The sequence below is a fragment of the Python bivittatus genome, unplaced genomic scaffold (assembly GCF_059951505.1).
Source record: "Python bivittatus isolate LINGU-HERP-01145 unplaced genomic scaffold, Pbiv_v1 ctg000430_np1212, whole genome shotgun sequence".
Classification (NCBI taxonomy): domain Eukaryota; kingdom Metazoa; phylum Chordata; class Lepidosauria; order Squamata; family Pythonidae; genus Python; species Python bivittatus.
This window is the reverse complement of record NW_028277071.1, coordinates 2,370,075-2,387,797: the sequence shown is the minus strand read 5'-3', so window position 1 is coordinate 2,387,797 and position 17,723 is coordinate 2,370,075. Positions and strand designations below refer to the sequence as shown.

The window sequence follows — 17,723 nt, the reverse complement described above, 5'->3', positions numbered from 1 at the left end:
TAAAGTTATAGTGTAGGTAAAGAGTTGATAAGAAATAAATGGTTGCACTAAAATATAGTATTAGCAATAATATATTGATTTAGGAACAGGATATTAGGATTACAAGATGAGGATAACAGGAAGAAGGCAGAGATGTTGATAAAATGTTGGCAGTGAGATATTTGTTTCTAAAATAGGTGAAGAAATGTACAAAAATATCTTTGTTTTGTACAACAAAGTCTTCTCCAGCCTTTTCCAGTGCTTTTCTGGGTGAATTCTGATTGGTTGTAGAAAGAACCCACAACACTCCTAAAACCTTTTCTTTTCAGTCCCTAGACTAAGACATCCTATCAGCCCACTTCTGAAATTCAGAAATTATTATTGTTGTGTATTTCTCCTCAACCCTATTTTGGATTTCTATGTTGTTTCAAAGGGTTATTCTGTAGTGTTAGTCCTTGTGAGGCATACGGAAACAAGGGTGGCCAGAGAACATTAATTTATAAACAAAAACAAACACATTCTGCTTTGCGAAAGAGTAAACCTTTGCTTTGCCTCCATAACGTCAGAACCTCCTCCTTTGCACCTATTTTTATACTTTTTCAATTATACAGCAACATCATAAAAATTTTGGATGTAATCAAAACAACAGGTTTTTAACTATAAATAACATGTTTACAAATCCAGTGGAATTCCAGAAAGAGTGATATCATATCTGGAGAAGTGGGGTAAAGAATCAGTGAGGGAGATGGGCAGAGATGATATCCTACATTTTTTAAAAAGGGAGATGCCTACAAGACAGAAGAGGAAGAAGATTCTGAACTTCACCTCCAATGTCAGATTGTCCTGTTCATCCCTATTTTCTGAAGCATCTCTTCTTAATCTTCAGCTTTGTACTGGCAGAAAATGTCTCGCTGTAGCAGTGATTGTTGTTATTTCTTCTGAAAACAGCATGGGGACAGTTACTGTGTTGAAACTTTTGTTTTAGATTTGGGAGAGGAGTTGTGAGTGGTATTTTCCCCTAAAGGGAAAGAGAGAGAGAGAGAGAGAGAGAGAGATTGTGGGATATTGGGAGTGGTTGAAATATAAGGTAAATTTTTAATGTCCCATCAAAACAAACAAGAAGAGATTTTTGGCACCACCAACTCCAGGGATACTTTGGGTGTTATGGGTGATACAGAAGAGATTAAAAGGAGAGATAATGAAGCTCATAAGCTTCAAGTTGCCAAACCCTTTGTTAGGAGATTAGTGCACATTAGAACATTAAAAACAAATTTCAAGCATTTTCTTTATTAGCTATTTCTTGTTATCAAGATTTGGGCTCACACTCTTATCTAATAGTGAAAAGAAAAGATGCAGAGCTGCTGTGTACATTCAGAAAAATTCTTCATAGTTAGCACCATGCCTATCACCTTGGTGTTCTGATGTGATGGAACAGAGGAGACCAAACACAACCAAAAATACCAACATGGTGAAGTAATGAATTTAGCTTCATTCAAGGTGTCTGACAAAAAAAACCCAAGAACAACCCTTTCATTTCTTTGTTAGTTGCTCCTTCTTATTCAAATCAAGTCTCTGAATAATGATATAGCATTTGGGAGAAAAAATGCAGCCCAGTAATCCAGCTACTGAAGTCAAAATGGAGAAAATCTCCACAGCATGTATTTGCCTTTTGTGCTTAAATAACTTGGAACAGATGACACCCAGGCACTCTAAAAAACCAACATGTTGAAGGTGATAAATGTGGCTTCATTGAAGCTGTCACATAATTCCTAGTAAGGAAAGCCACTGTGAAAAAGAGCTGAAAAATAATGGCAGCAATGATGAGGTCTCCGGACAGATAATAATTGTGAACAATTGGAAGAGGATCACTGATATTGAAATTAAGAACAGGAGAAATGCACATCACTGTAGGAAGAAAAATTAACAGTAGTGTTCTGAATATAATCATCTCAATATAAGCTATGGCTATTTAGAGATGAAACAGTAGGTCCCATGTTTCTTTCTTTTTTTTTAATAAGAACTTTATTAAGTTATAAAAAACATACAGATAAAAGCAAACAAGAACTAATAATCAAAGAGAAAATTAGAAAACAAGAGAGTTAGAGATAAGGTAAAGAAAGAATACAAAGATGATGAAAAGTAAAGAAAAGAGAAAAAAATTACAAAAAAATGACTTCCGACTTCTTATACAGCATATATAGATAAATCGTATTTATTTATTTAGTTATATTTCAGATTTGTCACCGCCCATCTCACTGTGGAGTGACTTTGGTGGTTTACAGTAAGAACAGAACAAACATTAATTAAAATAGATAAATAATAATTAATTAATTAAAATATGTTAAGAAACAAACTTCCTATATGATATAGTAACCTCTTACTCTAAAACTACATCTTAACATACATATTTTGTATAACCTATTATTTTAAGTCATCATCAAATCCATAAATAATAATTTCATTTTTTTTTCCTGTCTCCTGCAAAAAGCCCAAAAGGAGCTTCCAATTGGCATTAAAGTTAGTCAGTGTTTTTCTCTAAGCAAAGCTGTCAATTTTGCCAGATCAGCTAACTCCATCATCTTCATGATCCATTCTTCCATTGTGAGTAATGTTGAGTCTTTCCACCTTTGAGCATATAAAAGTCTAGCTGCTGTTATCATATATAAAAACAAAGGTCCATGAGCTTTTTCCAATTATATATCCATCAGTCCCAAAAGGAAAGCCTCTGGTTTTAATTGTATATTGACCTTCAAGATCTTCTGAATTGATATATGAATTTGGGTCAAACATTTTAACCTTATTACAGATCCACCAAAATTATAAAAATTCCCTTCATGTTGTTCACATTTCCAACATATATTTGAAATCCCTTTATACATTTTGGATCATCTGTCTGGTGGCAAATACCTTCTATACATCATTTTATAGAAATTCTCCTTCAAATTATAACAGTGTAAATTTTAACCTTTTCTTCCACATATTTTCCCATTGATCCATTTGTATATTATGTCCAAAATGTTTAGCCCTTTTTATCATTCAGTCTTTAACTTGTTCATCTTTTTCAAATCTCAACAAAAGCGTATACATTTTCGCAATAAGGTGTTCATCATTGGTACACAATTCAGTTTCAAAATAGCTTTGTTTTGTTCAAAACCATGTATTTTTAATCAACTTTAAATCCTTCTCCAAGTTGTACATATGAAAACCAGTGGCATGAATGTCCTTGAGATGTCAAGTCCTCTCTTGATTTTAATTTCTCCTTGATGAATATTAGGGATATCACTGTAAGTTAACCATTTCTGCTTAGTTACCATTCTTTCTTATAAAATGCTTCTTGTGGGGATAACCATAAGGGTATTTTCAGACTCAGTCTAGGTTTATATCTATTCAAATTCTCAAAATGACACATCTAATAAAATGATTCTTAAAATCCACGTTAACCTTAACTTTATCACACTATAAATAGTAAATTCAGCAGTGCAGAATGAGATGTCATCCAAGACAGAAGAATGACAGTGATAACATAATTACACAAGCTGTCAAAGGTGGGGCAGTTGTCATCCTGAACAAGGTGAATTACATCAGGGTAGCCAAGAACCAATTCTCAAACACCATGTTCAACCAACTTCTTTCCTCAACAGCATATCACCAAGGCTTTCGTGCTTAAGGGAGGACTAGAACCCATTGGTTTCCAGTCCACAACCATACCAACTACACCAAAAGATCTCACAAATTTTCAGATTTGGGCAGGGGATATTAGTGGGAATTTTCCTGTACATTTAAATAATCATTAAGGGAGAATATTGGGAGGGATTTAAATGGCAGATACATCACAAATATTATGCATTAGTTTTTTTCCTAACAGCATCTCAAAACAAAAAAGACAATAAACTGTGGGTCCCACCCACACTCAGGATGTTTCAATGTTATTGGTGATAGAGAAGAGGGTTTTCCTTTCTTTTTTGGCAGGGGTGTTATAAAGTTTATGGGTTGCAGGACACAAACCCTTTTAGTGCACATTATGAGATTAAAAACTGTTTTTCATTCAGTATTTTCTTGATTAGCCATTCCCTTTTATTCTGATTAGGGCTCAGGATAATTATCTAAAATTTGAAAGAAAAGATGAGAAGCAACTGTCTAGATTCTGAAGTGAACTTGGAAGAGATAGTCACAGTTACTGCTTTCTATGTCCCATTGATGTGCCAATATGAGGGACAAATGCAGAACCCCAAACTGCAAAAACTGAACATGCTGGAAGTAATCAATCTGACTTAATTCAAAGGGTCTCCTATAAAAAGCAGTTTCATTTCTTTATTAGTTGATTCTTTTTATTTAAATCAGGTCTCAGAATAATGATATAGCTTTTGGGGGAAAAGATACAGCCCAGTAATCCAGCTGCAGAAGCCAAAATAGAGAAGATCTCCACAGCTACCATGTATTTCCCCTTGGTGCTCAGATAGGTGGGAACAAATGAAACCCAGACACTACAAAAGACCAACATGCTGAAGGTGATAAATTTGGCTTCATTGAAGCTGTCAGGTAAATTCCTAGCTAGGAAGGCCACGGTGAAGCTGATAGCAGTCAAGAACCCCATAAAGCCAAGGACAAAATAAAACACTGTGGTTGAACCTTCATTACATTGCAGGACAATTTCTTCAGCCATGGAGTGCATGTCAGAATCTGGGAATGGGGGAGAAATTGCCAACCACACTACACAAATGGTGAATTGTGCTAGGGAGCAAAATAGGACAATAGTGTTGGCCAGCCTTTTCCCCACCCACTTCCTTATTTTGGAGCCTGGCTTAGTGGCCATGAAAGCAAGAACTACTATAGTTGTTTTACCCAATATACAAGAAAGGGCTATAGAGAAGATGATGCCAAAAGCAGTTTGTCTCATGGAACACTTCACTTGGTCAGGTTGGCCAATGAAGAGCAAAGGGCAAAGGAAGGAGAGGAGGAGAGCAATGAGAAGAATGTAGGTGAGGTTCCTGTTGTTGGCTTTGACTATGGGGGTGTCCTGGTGTTTAATGAAGATCCCCAGCACCACAGCTGAGATGACAGAAAAGGAGACTGCGATCACTACTAAGGAAATGCCCAAAGGCTCTTGGAAAGACAAGTAAGTTATACTTTTTTGAAGGCAACTATCCCGATCCTTGTTTGGATATTGATTCTCTGCACATGGGAAACAATCATCTAAGTCTGGGGGGAGAAGAACAAAACAAAACTGCTCACAGAAACTCTGTTGATTTTAAGCATGAAGAATTAATCACAGACTTGATCCACTAAGCTACTGTGACTTACTTAGGGATTCATATTATTTTTTCTTAAAATAATTCGTAATGCAATGTATATTCTGTTGCAGTGTTCTGTTTCAGGATGCCCTGAGTTATTCAGCTATCTCTAAATCTGAATATGATACTTTTCCTTTCTATTATAGCCCACATGAAGGGAGACTGGATAGAATAGGAAGTAAAAAGAGTAGAAACAAGAGGAAAATGTTGCATGGATAGAATTATTAGATTTGAGCTTCATGCAAAGTTACCTTTATTTCCAAAAAGATGATACAAAGGAAGCATTGTGGATTGTCTACCACTAAGCATTGGTTTCCTGCAAAGCTATTTATAATGCTTCAAGGAAACATAAGAAGAGACAATCCAAATCTGAGAAATGTATTGATCCTTAACGAAAATTATACTGTTTAGAGTGAACTGATTGGTTGTAGCATCAAATATCTGACTGAACTATTAACACGTAATTCAAGTTTTTCATAGCTAAACTACACAACTTGAGGTGCAGTTCAAGATTTTCAGTCACCATAATATTGATTAAAAATTCAGCCCCCATTTATATTTATTAAATCACTGATATATTCAATATATTCCTTTACTTACCCATTTGATCAGCTATCTTCCCTTCTGGACACAGCCTACAGTTATAGCAGCAAGGTAATTTCCCTTCCACTTTTACTTTGCTATGGCCAAAAGGACATTTCTTATTACAGATGGAAAGAGGTAATGCCTGTTAATAAATAAAATCAGAATTCTTTTACATGAAGAGTTTATATTTTGGGAATGTTCATTTCATCAGTTATACATACCCAAACTCTTCATATCCTAATCCAAACTGTAGTGTTCCATTGTCCAGCTTTCTTCTGTTTTAAATTCACTATTGAATCCCTTAACTCAGTGTTTCTCAAGCCTCAGCAACTTGAAGAGGTGTGGACTTCAACTCCCAGAATTCCCCAGCTAGGATGTTGAAGTTGGGAGTTGAAATTGACACCTCTTCAAGTTGCTGAGGTTTGAGAAACACTGCCTTAACTGTTTCTTATCTCACACCCATCACACTAATGGTGTGATTGTGCCAAATCTAGTATTCCAAAAATCTGTTCCAGGGAAATCAGTACCAGAAGCTGGTATGGGAGAATTTTTAACTCTGGAGCCCGTGGAACATGCTTTCCTTGAGATTCTTTTCTTTTTTTCCCTAGTGGGTAGGTGAGTGGGTTCCTACTCTTACCAAGAGCTCTTTCTATGCTTGGTACAATGTGGTGAAGTTCATACAGAGTAAGTATACAAAATAATTAATAATTAATTATATTAAAAAAAAAAAAGACTACCATGATATCAACAGATTAAATGACAGAAGAATCTTATCTTTATTGTCTTTTCTAATAAAATGTATGAAATGATGCTACTGATGTGCTTACTTTTCCATTGATGCCAATGCCATATTTTATTTTAACTTTTATGAACTTTTTCATAATAATTTTATTAAAAATGGCATGATATGGATAAAACTAATGTAAACTTAAAAAGATAAAAAAAATTAAAAAATTAAAAGTACAGAAAAAGAAGAAAAAAGAAAAGAAAGAAAAAAGATAACCTTTTCTTTTGTCCCAGCAAGTATAAGTAAATTGAACAATTTATCACCATCTCTTAAAATACAACAAACCATCTGTTCATCCTATAAACAAATCTTTAAAGCCTCATCATTCTATCCTCACCAGCAAAAGTCCATTAAAGGTTATCAGAAATAACAATATATCTATTACAAACTAAAACTAATAATCCCACTTAAAATCCTTCCTTTTACATTTATATCTCATTTTCTATCTTTAAATAAAGCCCCCAAACCTCATATTTCAAACATAGTCAGTAAAAATCCAATAAAAATTACCAAAAATAGCAGCATTATTTTAACACTATATATATATATATATATATATATATATATATATATATATATATATATTTAATCTGCACTCAGTCGTTACCGACTCTGCAGTGACTGCTTGGACGAGTCCTTTTGCAGTGTTTCGGAAGTGGTTTGCCAGTGCCTCCTTCCTAGAGCAGAGCCCAGCTGGCAAGCGCAGGAGGCGGGGTTTCCGTTGCTTTCGCGCCCTTTTCGGGCACGCGTGGTTTTTTGCACTTACCGGCAACTGCTCCCGACTCCTTTTTTGCAAGGTGCCACCAGCATTTTTCCTCCCACCGGAGTGAGAGTACCCATTTATCTGCTCACGTGAGTTTTCGAACTGTTGGGTTTACAGGAACTGGGGAGGAAACAGGAGCTCACCCTGCTAACACGAAGGCTGGACTCGAACCGCTGAAGCATCGACCATTTCTGGCCGGCAACTTTCAGTGTCATTAAGTCGCTGCACCACCGCGTCCCCTAACACTATATTAGTCTTGATCAAATGCACTTAAAATGCAACAAATGAATTCTCTTTCCCATATCTCATCTCTTATAGATAAACCAAATCTTTAAAACATCATCATCTGGCCCTAATCAGCAAAAATCTATTAAGAATTACCAGAGATAACAGCCCATCTATTTTAACTTTGATCAGATAAACTGACTTCATATTCTTTCCCCATCCTCCCTACAATCTTTTGTCCCTTCAAATAATGTCCTAACATCTGCTTTCTTTTCACGTTCTCTTTGTCTCTTCTCACAAAGTCATTGATAACTTTAACAAGTCCCTTTTGTAAATCCAGTATAAAAAGGTTATCCATGTCACCCTTCTGGTTTAGTATTTGTATGTCTTTTTCAGCTGGCTTCCTTTATGTATCCAGTATTTCATCTTTTTATATATCCAATATTTCATCTTTTTCCATCTCCTGCTTATAGGCTGTCATTTTTAAAACCACATTTAAATCAATTTCAATCTTTTCTGATGAAACTTGTTCCTCTTTGGTGACACCATCTAGTCTATCTACAATAGCAGATAACTTTAAAATTAATTTCTGAACCCAATCTTGGTAAATCTCTCTCAATGGATCCATTGATGCATTTATTTCCTTCTGGCACCCTCTAGTGTCCAACCTTCAAAGTCATCTTATCAGTTTTTTTTTTAAATGTATTAACATAGGCAGTTTCCTACAGGAAGGATTCTTATAGTTAATTTCAAAGTCTTAATTCAAGTCCATATGGACCATTAATCCATTTAAAACTTTCTAAAATTAATGATCTAATCACCCTTTTGCTGTATGTATGTGTGTGTGTGTGTATATATATATATATCTCCTTTAAGAAAGAAGTTTTAACCGCGAGTTTAGGGATTTGCAAAAAAAGAAAAAAAAATTATATATATATATATGTATGTATGTATGTATGTATGTATGTATATGTATATATTTTATTTTATTTTTTATTTTTTTGCAAATCCCTAAACTCACAGTTAAAACTTCTTTCTTTAAGGATTGAAGAAAACTCATCTGGTGAATCCAATAAAACTTGCATTCCGAAGTTTCTCAATCTTTAAAAACCAATGTAAGAAAATTAAGTTCAACGTGATTAAGAGATGATCCTTGGTTGAACCTTGTGTCCATATAGCCTCAATGGATTCCCACGACTCCCAGCCATTCACCAGCCAGCCACAAAAACCTCAGTTCCTGTGATCTACTCACAAAAAGCAGCCATCTGAAGTACATAAGGGTAATCTCTCCTTTCTCCAGAGAGAATTAAGTGCTCCAGATCCAGCATCCGGCCATCATTTTCAGCTGTAATGTTATCCCTCTCTGCTGAGGATATCAGTTTGCCATGTCCTCAGTGGACATTGCTGGACTCCATAATCAACTTTTATGAACTTTTCATTGCAGCTATCTGATTTTCAAAAATGAACTATTTTCAATCTGGCTGCTACTAACAGAGTAACTAAGTTTTTGGGATTTTGTTGGCTTGTTTGAAGCCTGGAACAGATTGAGAAGAAATGGATTTTGGTCTTCTCTTAAATGATTTGCAGATAATAGTGATCATTGCCTCACTCACCTGTTTCCAAAAGATGCTTACTTTAGGGCACATCCACCAAAGATAAACAAGAGTTCCTTTTTGTCCACAGACTCAACAATTTGGGGAATATGATTCTGTGAAATTATTAAACTGAATTGGGGTATGATGCCATTTATAAATCATCTTCAGAATTCTCACTTAGAAATGTGGAATCAGGTCAGAAAGCAGTTTTCTATGTTATATTCCTTCCCTCATTGACTGTTCCATGTTTTATTTTTAAAAAATATCTGCTCACCCCCTTTTTTAAAATGACTTTTATGGATAGTATGCAATCATATTACACCATTTGAATTAGCATAACTAGTTAGCTAGATAGACAGATAGAATCTCCAGCAGAAGCTCTTTGTTTTTGTTATATATTTCAAAAACAAAGAGTTTCTGCTCCCTATTTCATCCATTTCAGGGGTTGTTGTTTAGTCGTTAAGTCGTGTCCGACTCTTCGTGACCCCATGAACCATATTGCGCCAGGCCTTCCTGTCCTTCACTGCCTCCCTGAGTTTGCTCAATTTCATGCTCATTGCTTCAGTGATGCTATCTAACCATCTCATCTTCTGCCGTCCTCTTCTCCTTTTGCCTTCAATCTTTCCCAGCATCAGGGTCTTCTCCAAAGAGATCTCTCTTCGCATTAGGTGACCAAAATATCTGAGCTTGAGTTTCATTATTGATCCTTCCAATGAGCAATCAGGGTTGATTTCCTTTAAGATTGACTGGTTTGACCTCCTAGCAGTCCAGGGGACTCTCAAGAGTCTTCTCCAGCACCACAGTTCAAAGGCATCAATTCTTCGGCGCTCGGCCTTTTTTATGGTCCAGCTCTCACAGCCATACATTACTACTGGAAAAACCATAGCTTTGACTATGCGGATCTTTGTCGGCAAGGTGACGTCTCTGCTTTTTAATATGCTATCTAGGCTTGCCATAGCTTTCCTCCCAAGGAGCAAGCGTCTTTTAATTTCATGGCTGCAGTCTCCGTCTGCGGTGATCTTGGAGCCCAAATAAATGAAGTCTGTTACTGCTTCCATTTCTACCCCTTCTATTTGCCAGGAATTGATGGGTCCAGATGCCATGATCTTAGTTTTTTTTATGTTGAGTTTCAAGCCAGCTTTTGCACTCTCCTCTTTCACCCTCATCAAGAGGCTCTTTAGTTCTTCTTCACTTTCTGCCATTAGGGTGGTATTGTCTGCATATCTGAGGTTGTTGATGATTCTCCCTGCAATCTTAATTCCGGCTTGTGATTCTTCCAGCCTGGCATTTCTCATGATGTACTCTGCATATAGGTTAAATAAGCAGGGTGACAGTATACAGCCTTGTCGTACACCTTTCCCTATTTTGAACCAATCAGTTGCTCCATGACCGGTTCTCACTGTTGCTTCTTGGCCCGCATACAGATTTCTCAGGAGACAGGTAAGGTGGTCTGGTACTCCCATCTCTTTAAGAATTTGCCACAGTTTGTTGTGATCCACACAATCAAAGGCTTTTGCATAGTCAATGAAGCAGAAGTAGATATTTTTCTGGAACTCTCGTGCTTTCTCCGTGATCCAGCGAATGTTGGTGATTTGATCTCTAGTTCCTCTGCCTCTTCGTAACCCAGCTTCGTAACCCATCTGGTAGTTCTCGGTTCATGTATTGCTGAAGCCTAGCTTGTAGGATTTTGAGCATAACCTTGCTAGCATGTGAAATGAGTGCAATTGTGCGATAGTTTGAGCATTCTTTGGCTTTGCCCTTCTTTGGAATTGGAACATAAACTGACCTTTTCCAAACCCGTGGCCACTGTTGCGTTTTCCAAACTTGCTGGCATATTGAGTGCAGCACTTTAACACCATCATCTTTTAGTATTTTAAATAACTCAGCTGGAATACTGTCATCTCCACTAGCTTTGTTGTTAGCAATGCTTCCTAAGGCCTAGACTTAGACTTCACTCTCTAGGATGTCTGGCTCAAGGTCAGTGATCACACCAGCGTGGACATCAGGGACATTAAGATCTTTCTTGTATAGTTCTTCTGTGTATTCTTGCCACCTTTTCTTAATCTCTTCTGCTTCTGTTAGGTCCCAGCCTTTTTTGTCCTTTATCATGCCCATCTTTGCACTAAACATTCCTTTCATATCTCCAATTTTCTTGTAGAGATCTCTAGTCTTCCCCATTCTATTGTTTTCCTCGATTTCTTTGCATTGTTCATTTAAGAAGGCCTTCTTATCTCTCCTTGCTATTCTCTGGAAATCTGCATTCAGTTGCTTATATCTTTCCCTTTCACCCTTGCTTTTCGCATTCCTTCTTTCCACAGCTATTTGTAAAGCCTCATCAGACAGCCATTTTGCTTTCTTACATTTCTTTTTCTTTGGGATGGTTTTAGTTGCTGCCTCCTGTACAATGTTACGGACCTCCGTCCATAGTTCTTCAGGCACTCTGTCTACCAAATCTAATCCTCTAAATCTACTCATCACCTTCACTGTGTACTCACAAGGAATATGATCTAAGTCATACCTGAGTGGTCTAGTGGTTTTCCCTACATTCTTCAATTTAAGCCTAAATTTTGCAGTAAGAAGCTCATGATCTAAGCCACAGTCAGCTCCTGGTCTTGTTTTTGCTGTCTGTATAGAGCTTCTCCATCTTTGGCTGCAAAGTATATAATCAATCTGGTTTCGGTATTGACCATCTGGTGATGTGTAGAGTCGTCTCTTGTGTTGTTGGAAAAGAGTGTTTGCTATGACTAGCTTGTTCTCTTGACAGAACTCTATTAGCCTTTGCCCTGCTTCATTTTGTACTCCAAGGCCAAACTTGCCTGTTATTCCGATTACTCCTTGACTTCCTACTTTAGCATTCCAATCCCCTATGATGAAAAGGACATCTTTTTTTGGTGCTAGTTCTAGAAGGTGTTGAAGGTCTTCATAGAAGCGGTCAACTTCAGCTTCTTCAGCATCAGTGGTTGGGGCATAGACTTGGATGACTGTGATATTGAATGGTTTGCCTTGGATACACACTGAGATCATTCTGTCGTTTTTGAGGTTGTACCCCATTACTGCCTTTCCCACTCTCTTATTGACTATGAGTGCAACTCCATTTCTTCTAAGGGTTTCTTGCCCACAGTAGTAGATATAATGGTCACCCGAATTAAATTCACCCATTCCCATCCATTTCAGTTCGCTGATTCCCAAGATGTCGATGTTCAATCTTGTCATCTCATGTTTGACCACATCCAGCTTGCCTTGGTTCATAGATCTTACATTCCAGGTACCTATACAATATTGTTCTTTACAGCATCGGACCTTCTTTTCGCTTCCAGATACATCCACAGCTGAACGTCCTTTCGGCTTTGGCCCAGCCGCTTCACTCTTTCTGGAGCTACTTGGAATTGCCCTCCGCTCTTCCCCAGTAGCATATTGGGCACCTTCCGACCTGAGGGGCTCATCTTCCGGCGTCATATCTTTTAGCCTTTTAACATTGTCCATGGGGTTTTCTTGGCAAGGATACTGGAGTGGGTTGCCATTTCCTTCTCCAGTGGACCACATTTTGTCAGAACTCTCTGTCATGACCTGTCCGTCTTGGGTGGCCCTGCACGGTATAGCTCATGGCTTCACTGAGTTACGCAAGCCCCTTCGCCACGACAAGGCAGTGATCCATGAAGGGGATATACATTTCTAGTGTGTCATTATTTTACTAATATAGTTAGAAACACATCCTGCATGCTAAAATAGCTTTGAATTGGAACTAAAGAAATATTGTGAGTATTGAAGCCTTAAGCAACCTGTTTTATATTAGTAGTTTATGTACGTATCGCATCCAAAAGAAAAAATTAGTCTGAGGCTGCTGAATAGCTTAATCCAAGTGTTGTTGGATTTTTAAAAAATCATTTATTGACATGGATCAGTGGCTAAATGATTTCATAAAAAGTGAAAAATGAGACACACCTGATTAAATATGTGGGGCCAAACAGCATCCTTCACAGAAATGGTGAGAAGATTGTCTGGGAGAGCCATGGAGTTGATCTTTCCAACTTGGACTCTCAGAAAGGAGTTGTTTGGGAATGTGACCCAACTGAAAATATCAAATCCAGTTACTAATTTCCCACTGGGGCCAAAAGAAACCTGTTCTCCAGCACTGTTGTTAAATGAGACGTGCTGCAAATAATGGTGGAGCTGAATGAAGAAACAAAGAAATAGAAATATTAACTGAATTCCTTGAATTATCTGGACAAATCTCAGTTCTTTCAGTTTGGCCTATGCTCAATGGAAAGTAAACTTTTGCATCAATCTACACTGTTTAACATCAGAAAAGAAGTGTGTTCCAAAATCCATTTTCTACTCTGTTGCCTAACTTTTTTTCAGCTGAAAAACTGTCAGCTGAGAATTCTAGTACAAAATTGAAAAGGGGAGAAATCTGGCAGATCACTTTGCTTTGATCAACTGAGCATTTCAGGAATTGAGAATTCAGTTTGCTGGCATAAAATGTAGACAAGATAAAATTCTCCAACATAGAAAATTGTAGGCCAAGATGCTGTTTCCTTCCAACTAAGGGGTTACTTTAAAAAAAAAAAGATAATTTAAAACAAATTGAAATTGAAATTTCCTTCATGTCAATTCCTTCATTGACAAATTTGTATCCACTCAACCTAATTCATGTTTTCACAAGATTTGTTGTCATCTCTCTTTTTATTTCCTTTGAGTCTTAGTCATTGCGAAATTAAGTTGGTGGAGAATAATAATATAGTACAGCTGAGTAGCAAAGCAGCTTTCAAGGTTTTACATTTGAAATTGCTAAATTCTAAATGCTAAGTTCTGGCATATGCCATTTCATACATAAAAAAGTTTCTAAGGTTCATATGTTACGTATCTTTTAACTGTCTCTATATTTTAAAGAAATTCTTGTTCAAATTCTGTCTGGTACTGCACAAATGACCTAAACATTAAAATAACATTGGAAAAAGATAATAGGTTTTTCCATTTTTCTTTTCTTTCATGTGAAAATGCAAAGTACTTGTAAATAGCATTCAAAACTATCTCTAAAATATCCTTCCTATTTAGTGCAAAAATAAAACAAAACAAAACAATCTCCTTCTCTGGTACTGTGGACATAATATGAGGACCTTGACACATTTTGCATTAGCCAACATTACCTGCCATGGAGATTGAAGGAACAGCTTCCATCTTCTTCCATCAATGATTCGACCCCCTTTGGGTTTGGAGGAGCGCATGGCCCTCAGCGCATGTGCCACAGCATAGACCGCATTGTAGATGCTGTAGCTATGGCCACCCATAGTGGTCTCAAACACAGAATTCGGAAGAGTCTCCAGCTTCTCTTCTCCAGTGCAGATCCTATCAGCATCCCCATCTTTAAGATCACTGGAGAATGAGCACTCAAATGCATCTTTCCAGAAATCCCTAATAAAGCCATCTTCTTTTTCAAGGTTTGGGTTTCTCTTCTGCACAAATTGTTGGAATCCTGACAGCTCCTTTGAGTGAATTGCAAAGGAAAGAGCACCATAGAGAAAATCAATGGGGAGCTGTCTTTGCATCAGAATGGAGGTGAATTCCATCTGAGCTGTCATGATCCAAACTTTGGCTTTTCTCTCCTTTGGAATATCATCAGAATCTAAAACATAGATCATTACTCTCAAAGGCACCATGCCTGAAATTTCAGCATTCAAGATCACTGCAATGACTGTACTCCCCATGATTTTTTTGTATACTTTATCTGCCTTTTCCATCATTTCAGCTGCTTCACTTCCATACATCATTTGGGGGATACATTCTATAAAATCAAAGCAGATTCCTCTCTCTGTAAACATGGAAAGACTCTTTTGAATGAACCTCTCTCTATCTTCCTCATATAAAGAAATCAACCCAACCCAGGTCCATCCAACATGCAACAGTAAGTGCAGTATTCCTTTAAGCTGGTGAATCTCATCTGGGAACATCCATTTGACAAACAGTGCTCCTTTTTCATTATTCATTGATGGAGCTGATCCATATGTGATCTAAATGGTGGGAAGAAAGAAGAACAAAGGCAAAAAGGGACTTTACAAAAAAAGAAAGAAAGAAAGAAAGAAAGAAAGAAAGAAAGAAAGAAAGAAAGAAAGAAAGAAAGAAAGAAAGAAAGAAAAATTGTGCAATGCATGTGTGTTTATTTAACCCAATCCAGAGACTGGGTTATGGTTTGAGTGGAATATGGAAAGAGGGTTCCTTAAAATTAGTTTTACAACATGACATCTGCAAGTTTAGTACTGCTCATCAAGCAAAAAGGAACTGCTCTTTGGTGATATTCTTCATATTTTATGAAATTCTCATCTTCTTGCCTCAAACATTTCATTTCTGGGATCTTTCTAAAAAGAGTTATCATGAAGATTTAACACCTGAAGTTAATAAATAGCTTGTGAACTCCCCATCTTGTTCCATATTTGTGTCTCACCTGGGGAAATTTGTAGTTGCACAGAATAGTTGCCATGTTGAGACAGGTCTGAGAATGGGGTCCTCCAATGACAGCCATTGTGGTGGTCTGGTCGTTACACTTGTAGTTAGGGACAAAGATGTCTTTGGAAAAGAGAAATTCCATTGCTAAAAGATAAGTTGAACTTTCCTCTGGATAATCCGTAGCAATGTGGAAACCGAGGCTAACATTGGGTAAAATCTCAGAATGTTCATTGATTTCCTTTACAGCAAATGTCAGAGCCAAAGTGTGTTGGTAATTATGAGTGAGGAACCTTCAGTGAGAGTTATAAACTATGTTAATATATTTCTGCTTCAGAATCAGACAGTTGCTATCTTTAATTGTTATATATATTCATGCAAACAGAAAATTGAGTACTTATTGTTTATTCTGGACTCTTGGAAATCTGGTCTTTAGCAAATAATAGCCCTACATTGTATCGATTGGGAAGCACTGATGCAGAGGGGTAGCTAACATTGAGCTAAGGTAGCATTTGATTTCAGTTTTATCTGTATTTTGGTTGTATTTTTCTAAGGGTGGGAAGCCAGCTCCATTTTCCCACCCTAGACTTGTAACAGAATGAAATAGTTTCTCAAAGGCCCTTGAAGGTTTTCTGCTTCATTTGTCAGTAAGATGAAAGGGAGAAAAGTTCTGGATTAACCAGAAGGCATCTGCAAAGCCTAGATTAGTCAAACTTTTTTGCAATAGAGGACTTTGTTGAAGGAAGGAAGTTTCCTGAGGAAAAGGTAATTCATATAGTTCATGGTTCAGATCAATACTATTTGCCTCAATATAAATTTCAGTGTTAGGACAGGCTACGTTTCTGTGAGCTCCAGAATTAAAAATGGCTAAATATGGCCACTGGAACTAGTCATACTGACCAATTAGCAAAAAATATATTTGAGTAGAAAACTGACAGAAAGAAAATACAGCATTTAGGTAGCAGTTGGGGGTGAGGAGGAAGAGGAGGAGGAGGAGGATACTTACATGTATTGATCAAGCACTTCACGAGAAGGAAGGTTTTGAAAAGTGATCTCATTTGAAACAAACAAGACCTGACAAATAATAGCAGCAATGATTAAGTCTCCAGACTGATAATACTTGTGAACAATTGGAAGAGGACCACTGAAGTTGCAATTGCAAACTGAGGAAATGAACATCAAGTTGGGAAAAAAGAGTAAAACTAGTGTTCTGAATATAACCAACTCACTATAATACATGGTCCAATGTTATCATTCAGCTGAGGTTCTGGGTTGACTGCTCATTAACATTATCTAAATTTAAGATAATGATGTATCACAGAACAAACACGAATCCTTTTTTCCCCTACATGCAGTTCTGTATTTCTGAGCAGACATTAATATAATGTAATGTCTTAATCTGGGGTGATCGTTTTGTCAGTGTCTGCTGGATTTCCCTTGAGACATGGAGAAGAAGGGACAATGACTATACTTAATTAGTAATTAGTACTTGCTTGCAATAGTACTTTGTTTGAAAAATATCAGAAGGAAACATGTTTATCATATCTCAGTAGACACTGCTGTACTCCTATGAAACTTTGGAACTTAGACACAAAGTAGAAAACGGGGGAGTGAGAGATCATATGCACAGAGGAAGAAAACAAAACATAGTTAGAGAAAAATAAAAGAATGAAAATGCATCTGTTGGGATCATTTTGGCCATCTCTTTGCTTAATGCAGCATCTATCTTGAAAAGTAGCACTATAACAATTACCTAAACTTTAGAAGGACATCATCCTGGAAGTAGAGCAAGATAGAGTCAATAGGGAATGGGGCTCAGGAATCGGAGCTGAGCCTGTTATGGTGGATTTATGCTCCCCCAAAGAGCAGGTGAGCATTTTCAGAGTGCTCCTTGATCTTCTGCTATCTCTTGTTCTCCAGATCCTGCAACAATCAGGAGAATATTTGTGGTATCACACCTGGCATGTCAGCTATGACCACTCCAGTGGCAGACTGATTTGGCCACATTTATTGCTTCCCTAGCTTTCCCTCACTCCTCAGCTTACTTTAATTCTTGACAC

At 37.1% G+C, this 17,723-nt stretch overlaps 1 protein-coding gene across 1 annotated transcript in view; it reads right to left on the bottom strand.

Annotated features, from left to right (window-relative positions):
- The window catches only part of LOC148215255 (vomeronasal type-2 receptor 26-like), a 33,460-nt gene extending 18,470 nt beyond the window's left edge, over window positions 1-14,990 (bottom strand). The window contains exons 1-3 of the mRNA XM_088143950.1: window positions 14,704-14,990; window positions 14,373-14,598; window positions 13,329-13,395 (exon numbers count right to left, since the gene is read on the bottom strand). Of these exons, the coding sequence (XP_088000076.1) occupies window positions 13,329-13,395; window positions 14,373-14,598; window positions 14,704-14,990 (580 nt within the window). The remainder of the gene's footprint in view (window positions 1-13,328; window positions 13,396-14,372; window positions 14,599-14,703) is intronic.
- Between the last annotated feature and the right edge of the window lie 2,733 nt (window positions 14,991-17,723).